Below are 10,641 nucleotides of genomic sequence, written 5' to 3' on the forward strand. Positions count from 1 at the left end.
ATAGAGCCCCGCAACCTGTAGGACCGGCCCTGACGCTAAATAACAGGAAAATCTGAAATTCTTAATATAATCCAAGATCCAAGGCATATTTATCAAATCAAAAGTAGTGACAAAAGAAATACATTTCCTGTTACTACTATCATAGTTTCCCCCCTCCGACTCACAACCCCCCTCCCCCATCTCGCTTTTAGTTTATTTTACAGATTGTTTGCATGGTCAAGAAGGTTCAGAAATAAAAGCCAACCTGGCACATGACTTATTCTCGTTCAGATATTTAGCCAATGAAAACAAAAAGTATATTCATCAAACAATATAGAAATACAAAACAAATATTCACTTTTTTTTTTATCACTACATTTAGCGTTTTTTATTGACTTCAAACTCAAAAGGAAAAACAACTTTAATAGCTAATAAATTACAAAAAAAATAAAAATCACAGCCATATTTGAGTATATTATTTAAGACGTTACTAAATGCAAATTAATATAATACTGTTTTTGTTATACGAGAAACTTGATATATTTATACAAATTGTGGATGATTATAAGTTATTCAAAAAGTAAAGTGAAGAATCCCTTTCAGACTTATATAATATAATAAAATGGATAAAAAAATATAAATTTATGAATAATTTAGGCACAATTTTAACACACAGTGACGCCACTGCATCGGAGTCGGTGAGACAATAAACTTCATTCTTTACGGATGCCCCGTTTTGCATGAAGGGCGATTGGGACAAGGAGAGAACTGGTCCATATGCGTCAACGGGCCTGTCCTTGCACAGGAACAAGGCGACCATAAGACACACGCCCGTCTTTCTTCGCGTGCTTTAATGGAGTAATCACAGCATGTTTCATTTACTAACGAGGTTTCTGACAAATCTGATAGAGATTTATATACTTCTTGTACGGAGTGAAACAGAATCTAGATTCTTTTAACGTAAGTCCTACACCAATAGTTTAATCTACAAATGTTCAGATTTGATATTTTACACATTGGAACACAATGAAACATCGAACTGCGTGGAGTTAAGTTATAGGCAGATAAATAAGCATAGTGTGGATATATTATTTAAAAATCTTCTGACGACAGTGTTCAACCCAGTGGCGTAGCTAGCCATGTGCGGGTGGTGCGGGCCGCACGGGGCATCAAATACCCTAGCTACGCCACTGCTTCAACCTATGCAGATGTTGCCGTTATTTTATTTCTACGAGTTCTGTAGTTACAACAACAACAACAAATATCAGATCTCAACAGAGATATGTAGCCTCATGCTTTTAATGTCGCTAAATCTGGGGAATGGAATAAAATAGTCACGATTTCTGATACTTTTTCCAGTTTATACCCTAACACGTGTTTTTAGGTATATATTTTTCACATTCTCTACCAGCGCTACGTTCAATAGACAGTAACCGGACATTCTCCGTTATTAAGTCAAATAGACAGTCACTGTAGCCAGGATTTGTTTCTTGCAGGAAGGACAGTGTGTCAACAATTTAGAGCAGTCACTACAGGCGTACAGTTCTCCACACGGTAGAAAGACATCTTTGATTTCTGACTTGAAACAAACTTTACACATCAATTGTTGTTTCAGTTTCGTGTTTTCTGATTCCAACAACTTCAGTTCCATGTTTTCTGCGTCCTGGATGTCAAAATCTGTTTCAAAAAAAATTAACAATGCTTGAATTTTAAATCAATAGGCACTTTATATTAGATTTTAGATCAGTTGTTTTTGTTAACTTTTGTGTTTATATTTCTAATGTTATCATAGTACCTTGCGCCTACATTTGTTTTTGTTAACTTTTGTGTTTATATTTCTAATGTTATCATAGTACCTTGCGCCTACATTATGTTTGTTAACATGGATTCTTAAGTTACGTTAATACTGTATTAATGCTTATTAGGTGTGTATCCCCAATACAAAATTTTTTAATACGAATAATTAAATTACTTGTTTCAGCACTCGCTTCAGTGCTAGCTTCTTCCTCTTTAGGGGATGACTTTAAGTAGGGGCAAGTCGGTCTGTATTTCTCGTGCTGTGTAAGGACATCATCCCCTGGTTTCCAAGACCTGAGTCCCAGACCACACTGGAAACAGCGCACGCAATCAGCTTCACCTGTTGAATAAAATATTTGAAGGCTAAGATGGGACGAATGATGTAAAGGACATCTGTTTATTTGGCCAACGAGCAGGATGTCATGTGGCCAGCAGAACGACCAACAACTTTGCTTTCCCCAAACTAAGGTCAGGTCCCCATTAGGGTTTGGTGGACTTAGAAGCGTCCTTAAAATAAAAAATTCTAGTCTTCTCATGAATTCGAACCTGGGACCGCTCGGTTCGGAAGCCAAGTGGTTTACCACTCAGCCACAACGCCCCCCCCCCCCCCCACTCCATTTGTATCCATAAGATAAAATGAATTATAGTCTAGCTTGAACATATTTACGGCATCGATTTAGAACATTGATTTCCGATATTGGTTTCATAGCATGACACAATTTCAATAGTATGTGGTTCAAGGTATAAAGTTACTTTCTAAACACCTATTTCATGTCAGGTCCGTTTTCTAAAGTTGCTTACTTTCTGTATTAAAACTGTTTTCAACCCAATAAAGTTTTTAAATATCATGAAAATAAGTTAAAAACAACATTTTGAAATCAGTTTTCTAATTTAACATACACTGTTATAAAATCTGAAAGAAATTTGATTGGTCAAACCTTACCTGTGTAGTAGAATCCACACGAGGCAAGTTTCTGCGGACTGAATATCTCATGGAATGTCCAGTTACTGTAACTGTCTACTCGAGCACTGAACAAAATATATTCAGGGTGAGAGGGCGTACTGATGACCTTGTAGACTGGGGAGTTGACCTTTTGCTTGCCGAGAGTGTTTTCATCCTCACTGTCTTCCTCTTGTTCTCTTCCGTCGGCTCTTGGCCGAGTGAAATCTTCGGATGTACATCCTGAGCAGAAACCAATAAGTAGATGGTTCAAATCCCAAATTTTTATTCATTGGCTAAATATCTACCCAGGTGGATGAATTATAGGTCAATAGCGAATGAGACTAATTGTGTGGTTATGTACACCACCTAGACAGCTAACCCAGGTGGCTGAAGTTCAATCTCGATGAAATCTATAAATTCTTCGAGATTTATCTCGAGTCGAGTTATTGCTGAGAGGTTGTCTCCCATTATACCCCTTCCCCAAATTGCCACAAAAAAAGGATGGAGTCAAAACACATATAACATGCTAAAGCAGTATGGAATTGGAAACCATTATCATTAATGATGATGATGATGATGATGAAGAGGTTTATGAAAAAATAATAATAAAGAAGTTGAATATTTAAGAAGTACGGATGTATAAGGTCAGTCAACAAAATAATCACATTTCACACATTTATGTTTTAATTTAGAGATCATCATCATCAAACTCCACTTGAGTGAGGCTCAGATCCTCTCTTGCTGATGCCCTGAACAGTGCATACGTCACCAAACAGAGAATTAAAAAAAAAAAGATAGCTGCATTACCTTTTAAAACAGAAGCGCCCAGTTTGTGTGTTGTTTCAAATCCATTATGCATCCATATCTCAGGTTTAATATCTTCAGGATTGTTACCGTCCACAGTTGTAGTTGAGAAGGTCAGTAGTGGCGCCCCACTTGAGCCAGGACAGGTGTCAGCAGCATAGAGCAACACCTTCCTACACTGGCTGATATCTAGTACCTCTGCAGAGAGAAAGAAGTTTTTCAATATCAGATACTCTCAAGCAAAACCAGACTTATGACATTATTTAAATGCAGCATATAATGTTCAGTTATCGATAACTTTACTGAGATATTTAAATTTTACCTTGTTCCTGAGACGTCATTTTCACCAAAGACGTTTTGTCATTAGTCGTCACCATGTTGTATTTGACTTGAACAAAATCTCCGTAAGACAAAACTTTGGGTCCTCCATGTGGGTGATGAACCATGAACATCCTTTTCAGCATTCCTTTCTTGACCTTCAGTGGGAGACGATGTGCAGCTTGAGTGAACTCTGCCTGGAGTTGATTGATTCTTTGGATAAACCTTAAGTCAGAACACTCGCAGACTAACAAGCATTGACTGTCTCCAGGGATTGTACTACACAGTAAATACTTCCCTATGAGTGTGACGACATCTTGACGTTCTTCGTGGCCAAAGGAGAACTCCACTTGGGTTTTCTGAGCTTCTTCATCATTGAATATAAGATGTCTCGAGGTTTGAATGTATATATAACCAATTTGATTCTTACTTGAAAAGGGAAGATATTTTTTCAGAGTCCTCAGTCCAGATTTGTCATCTTTCTGTACAGATTGATGAACTTGGCAGCCATGTTCAATGACAAATCCCGTTCCAATTTTCGATGTGTAATTTTCGTGTCCTCTAGAATGATTTGTTTTTAAGACTGTTAACATGACTGTGAGGTTGCCCATCAATCTAAGCAGTCTCAGCGTTTCCGAGTCACGACATTTGGAAGGTAGTTGTTCCATCCTTAAAGTTTCCAAGCCAAAATAAGCAAAGTGGCCAGGATTTTTATCACATTCTCTGCCAATATTACGATTAACATTAGTTTGACTGGAAAGATATTTATCAAAAACTTCATTTATAAATAAATCAGGAAAATCTGCAAGAAAAAAAAAAAATACTTCTATGTGATCGAGAATATAAAAGTATGCATTGGTTAAATTATTTTCAGTATTGTACGCTTGAACATGGCTATCCATTAAGGGGGTTCGCGGTTCGACACCCGAGTCGAGCAGAGTTGTGCTTACTGAGCGTCTAAAGGCAGCACTGAAAATCTTCTCCCAGATACCCCCATCTCCCAACTGGTCCAGAAAGGAGATTGGACCATAGCTATAAGAATGAAAGTAGCGCTATATAAAAGCTATATTTTTTATTACCATGTAAATCAATACAAAGCTTTAAATGCCTACTATTGAAATATTAGAATTGCAGCACAAATTTAATCTTATTTATTATATATATATATTTCTTTTTCATTTTATTTTTTATGCTAATATACATGAAGATAGTGCTGATTTTTTTTTTTAATTTAACGAAGATGTTCTTCAATTTTTATCGGGCCCCGAAAGGGGAAAAGACGCTATTTGTGTGAAATGTCTGTCCGTCTGTCTGTCCGTCTGACCCGTTTAGATCTCGTAAACTAGAAAAGATAGTGTAAATCCGAAATCATAATATTTTATTCCATTCAAAGTTCTGATGCAACGGTTACTTATTTCTTTTCTAAAGCGAAAAATCTAATTTTTTAAATCAATTATGCAAGCAGTTTTTTCATAAAAATACACGACTTTTACAACTATTTACTATTAATGGTAACAAACAGGGAAATCTCTCTAGTAGAGGAGATGACAATTTGCCATATTTTCAACACATTTATACAAATAGTTTTAGATTTTTTGTCAAAAAAAATATATTTTTTTTATATTTGTATTGTTACGAACTACTACATTTACAAATAAAAAAAATGTCTCCTTTTTTTAAGAGAAAAAAACTATTTAGTATGCATATAAGTTGGACATAATTTAATACAACAATTAATAAGTAGTTTTTCATATTATCGCGTGAACTGCAAAAAGCAAAAGTACACATAAAACGATTAACTAAAGGAACTATTTTTTTTACTTAAAATTACTATTTTGATGTTTTGAATAAGAGATTGACTCTTTACAAAACAATTAGATTAATTAGATATTCATTATAAGACATCAGTTAGGTCACGTTCACATATAACTTCACATTCACGTTCACCTGTCCTTTGGTTTGCTGGACCGCTAGGGCACCACTCAAGATCTGCCAACCTTATTTCTCCATTCATCTCTGTCATTTGTCTTTCATAGAATTTAATTCTGATATTCTTTCAGAAAATATTGATACCTGCCTTTTTACCTGCCTTGGTGGTTCATTTCGGGGGCCGATTTTGAGTTTGAGTTTCCACATAAACTGTCTTTGTAACCTTCTTTTGAATAGTTTTTAAATAAATACGCTAACTTACCTATAAATTCCTCTGATAAGGTCGCCGTAGGTTTATATATTGAATTGGTTGAATAATTATAACCATTCGACTTAGTAGAAATTATTTCATAATCACGAAGAGATCTTGAATCTTCCTCAGTATTTGTTGAATGCGATCGTTCATTTAACGAACAGCCAGCGAAGAATTCCGTATAATTTGTAGAAGCAACGAAGCCCCGTGTGTCTTTTGTCCCGTTTAGTAAAGCCTGCGCATTTTCCACAGTGTTTGACACATTTGCAAAGGTACACCCCTCGGAGTGCGCTCGTTCAATCTCCGACCTGTCCTTCCAAATGTGAATTTTCGCCTTGCAAACCTCGCATTCAATGAGGTCGCGACCGATGTAGTAAAAGCCATTTTTTGCAAGACTGGTCTGGTAAACCTTTAAATCATTCTGGGAAAGAGTACAGAAGCTTGCAAGGCGCTTCAGATAGGATGATTCTGTAGCGAACATCGCGGTCAAAGAGAAATCTAGTAAGACTCTTATAAGACTCAAAATGTAGACAATGTCAAGTTGCTTCGTAATTAATAGAGCTTTTAAACTTTTTGTGTTTAAAGTTTTTAAAAATTCGAGTGGATGTGTATTTCAAATGATGTAAAGTTCTGTTAAGTTTGTCAAAGTTGGTCATCATCTTCATCTCTAAGCTTCTTGCTGAAACAAAAAGACAAAGTGTAATAATTCAGACGATACTCTTCACATTTCACCTAAAATACTCTTCATTATACTATAGCTTAACAACTTTATTATTAAGATCTTCACTTAGGGCCAGCCCTAAGCAGGGGGCCACCCTGAACTACATTCAATAGCCTATTACTTTTAGAACAGAGGGGCCCAATGCGACACGACCCAAACATGTTTTTTTGTTAGGCCTAGACTTTGTCTTCTAAACATGAAATTATTACAATTATTATTACAATGCAACTATCTGATTTAAACATTTCACATGTAATATTTTTGTGAAATAGGTATGAGCTTGAGAGGCCCGAACAAAACACTGACCCCGAAACCCCCAGATAAAATAAAACTCTATTCTGGAAACCACTGCGAGGTTCATCTCAGATATAGAGCTACGCGTCTGAACCCTAAACAAAAATTTAGAAAGAAGAAAAAGAAAAGGGGGAGGGATGAAGTTGTACTTCGTTAGCTGTGTTTTGTTACATATAGGCGTTGTCTTATGCAGGGCCGGTCCTACAGATTTCGGGGCCCTATTCGAAACGGATTGCGCGGGGCCCTACTCTGGGTAGGGATAAGGATAATAAGTGAAAATGAAGATTTTGTATTAGAAAATAAATTTGTCTTTGCATTTTATTCATAGTTAGTACAAAATCACTCTGAAATTAACTTTACGAACCATCTACAATAGATGGTAGTTTTCCCACAAAAAGCCGATAAACATTCCGATCTTCTTTTTAGATTTACTATCAACTAGCAAAATATCGCTTTTTTTTTTAAAGATAGATTTGAACTTCTTGTTTTGATTAAAATTCGAATTATTATTATTTTTTTTTTATTAAATGAAAGCTGACAATGCCGGGTTGTTTTTTTATCGCCAGTAGGATTGGCGTTTTCCATATTGAATGACAGCCAGAAATGACAATTTTGTTCTGTTTTTAAGGAGATTTGCATCAGTTTTCAGAAGATTTTAATAATTTTATGAGATTTTCATGACTTTATCGTAAATTTTGCAATTTCATGAGAATTCTAGGAACTCTAATAATAATTTAATATGGTTTAATTTAATAATTTACACTTAGATTTCGCGCGGGGCCTATGAATGTGCGGGGCCCACAGAGGCCGCATAGGTTGCAGTGGCTTAAGACCGGCCCTGGTCTTATGTATGTAAGACTCATTTCTTTATTGATTACAAAGATATTATTATTATTATTATTTTATTACTGTTGTTACTGTTGAGTTTGTACATTAAAATATGACGATGGTACAATAGCTGCGGACTTAATCACATGCAACCCACAGCAGGACATGTCTTACGATTTGCGGTTATTTAATCTATGCTTGTAAGACCCCCTTTTTTTTACAAAACAACTATTACTATTAATTAGATCATGATTTCAACATTTATTATACAACATGCACAGGAAGTAACTCAAACGCAAAAGGCGCCTTTGGGTTAATTGACATCAGTCTGTGATACACTAAATATGTTAACCCTGTAAGGCCTACATCATTAAAAGCCTGTGACAAGAGCAATGTCATGCCAAATGTAAATTGCGGGGCCCATTCCAGGGGCGTCCCAATTTAGAGAATTCTGTAAAAATCGGCCTGAGGCCGGCCCTGACCCACAGTATGTCATTTTCAGACTTCCTGATTGAATAGAAGAAACAGTGTCATTGCGACATTTGGCCAACAATCCACGAGAGGGAGAATCATAGGTGTAGCAACATGTGGAAGCTGGAGACAAGCCCTATCACGCAAATGTGAATGCCTACTGAACGTGTGACTACGGCTACTCCTAACACACAGGTTCAACAGGAGGAAATAGACTACATGAGGAAACTAGCACACAGGTTCAACAGGAGGAAATAGACTACATGAGGAAACTAGCACACAGGTTCAACAGGAGGAAATAGACTACATGAGGAAACTAACACACAGGTTCAACAGGAGGAAATAGACTACATGAGGAAACTAACACACAGGTTCAACAGGAGGAAATAGACTACATGAGGAAACTAACACACAGGTTCAACAGGAGGAAATAGACTACATGAGGAAACTAACACACAGGTTCAACAGGAGGAAATAGACTACATGAGGAAACTAACACACAGGTTCAACAGGAGGAAATAGACTACATGAGGAAACTAACACACAGGTTCAACAGGAGGAAATAGACTACATGAGGAAACTAGCACACAGGTTCAACAGGAGGAAATAGACTACATGAGGAAACTAGCACACAGGTTCAACAGGAGGAAATAGACTACATGAGGAAACTAACACACAGGTTCAACAGGAGGAAATAGACTACATGAGGAAACTAACACACAGGTTCAACAGGAGGAAATAGACTACATGAGGAAACTAACACACAGGTTCAACAGGAGGAAATAGACTACATGAGGAAACTAACACACAGGTTCAACAGGAGGAAATAGACTACATGAGGAAACTAGCACACAGGTTCAACAGGAGGAAATAGACTACATGAGGAAACTAGCACACAGGTTCAACAGGAGGAAATAGACTACATGAGGAAACTAGCACACAGGTTCAACAGGAGGAAATAGACTACATGAGGAAACTAGCACACAGGTTCAACAGGAGGAAATAGACTACATGAGGAAACTAGCACACAGGTTCAACAGGAGGAAATAGACTACATGAGGAAACTAGCACACAGGTTCAACAGGAGGAAATAGACTACATGAGGAAACTAGCACACAGGTTCAACAGGAGGAAATAGACTACATGAGGAAACTAGCACACAGGTTCAACAGGAGGAAATAGACTACATGAGGAAACTAGCACACAGGTTCAACAGGAGGAAATAGACTACATGAGGAAACTAGCACACAGGTTCAACAGGAGGAAATAGACTACATGAGGAAACCAGCACACAGGTTCAACAGGAGGAAATAGACTACATGAGGAAACTAGCACACAGGTTCAACAGGAGGAAATAGACTACATGAGGAAACTAGCACACAGGTTCAACAGGAGGAAATAGACTACATGAGGAAACTAGCACACAGGTTCAACAGGAGGAAATAGACTACATGAGGAAACTAGCACACAGGTTCAACAGGAGGAAATAGACTACATGAGGAAACTAGCACACAGGTTCAACAGGAGGAAATAGACTACATGAGGAAACTAGCACACAGGTTCAACAGGAGGAAATAGACTACATGAGGAAACTAGCACACAGGTTCAACAGGAGGAAATAGACTACATGAGGAAACTAGCACACAGGTTCAACAGGAGGAAATAGACTACATGAGGAAACTAGTGCATGTGCTGAGTCTCCAGTTAGAGAGCCGCTAGAGTCATCAACTCAAAGCGACGACTGTATTGGTCCCGGTCGATACAACCTAAGACCAAGAACCAACAGACCTAATTACAAGGTCTAACATTGTATTTATTTTGCAGCCATGATGTTGGTATGCTAGTAGAGTTTTTCATTACAATTACTATTATTAAAATACTAACTCGTAAATCAGGTAAAATGTATTATATATGTCTTTGTTAACAAGTTACATAGTATTATGGTATTTTACACTTTACGAAAGACAGATCTAAATCTTTATTATGCAACCTTTTGTAGCATTAAAGCACAAAGTTGAACGGAGAAAACAAAACCATAAAATAGACAAACCCATTCTGTAAAAAGATGAAATCAATCACAAAATATAAACCACATGATCCAGAAACTCAAACAGTGAAATAAGCCTCCGAGCGGCGTAGTTATCTAGAGGCTGCAATATTAAAAGTGATAGCATATGCTTCATTTTAGTTTCTATTGTTATAGTATATTTCGTTACGCGTCTGTGAAAATTCAAACTGCCCCGCTCAATAGCTATAAATCAAAATTACCTACATTTATAAGGTTCGGCCAGGAGAGAGTGTTTT

The 10,641-nt window shown here is 37.0% G+C and overlaps 1 protein-coding gene across 1 annotated transcript; it reads right to left on the reverse strand.

Moving 5' to 3' along the window:
* Positions 1-332: 332 nt before the first annotated feature.
* On the reverse strand, positions 333-6,702 carry LOC106076982 (uncharacterized). The gene is made up of 6 exons (XM_056032080.1): positions 6,033-6,702; positions 3,846-4,643; positions 3,527-3,721; positions 2,720-2,959; positions 1,952-2,116; positions 333-1,656 (listed from the first exon to the last, which is right to left on the reverse strand). The coding sequence occupies exons 1-6, from the start codon at positions 6,502-6,504 to the stop codon at positions 1,430-1,432; spliced, it is 2,097 nt and encodes a 698-aa protein (XP_055888055.1). The 5' UTR covers positions 6,505-6,702; the 3' UTR covers positions 333-1,429.
* Positions 6,703-10,641: the final 3,939 nt, after the last annotated feature.

This window comes from Biomphalaria glabrata, chromosome 6, assembly GCF_947242115.1.
Source record: "Biomphalaria glabrata chromosome 6, xgBioGlab47.1, whole genome shotgun sequence".
NCBI lineage: Eukaryota > Metazoa > Mollusca > Gastropoda > Planorbidae > Biomphalaria > Biomphalaria glabrata.

Bases quoted from the DNA above. Each gene is read 5' to 3' on its own strand.
- LOC106076982 (XM_056032080.1), bottom strand. From the start codon at position 6,504: ATGTTCGCTACAGAATCATCCTATCTGAAGCGCCTTGCAAGCTTCTGT. The intron at 3,722-3,845 runs GTAAAATTTAAA...TTCTCTCTGCAG, and splicing joins AATGACGTCTCAGGAACAAG to AGGTACTAGATATCAGCCAG. The intron at 2,117-2,719 runs GTAAGGTTTGAC...TTTATTCAACAG, and splicing joins GTGTGGATTCTACTACACAG to GTGAAGCTGATTGCGTGCGC.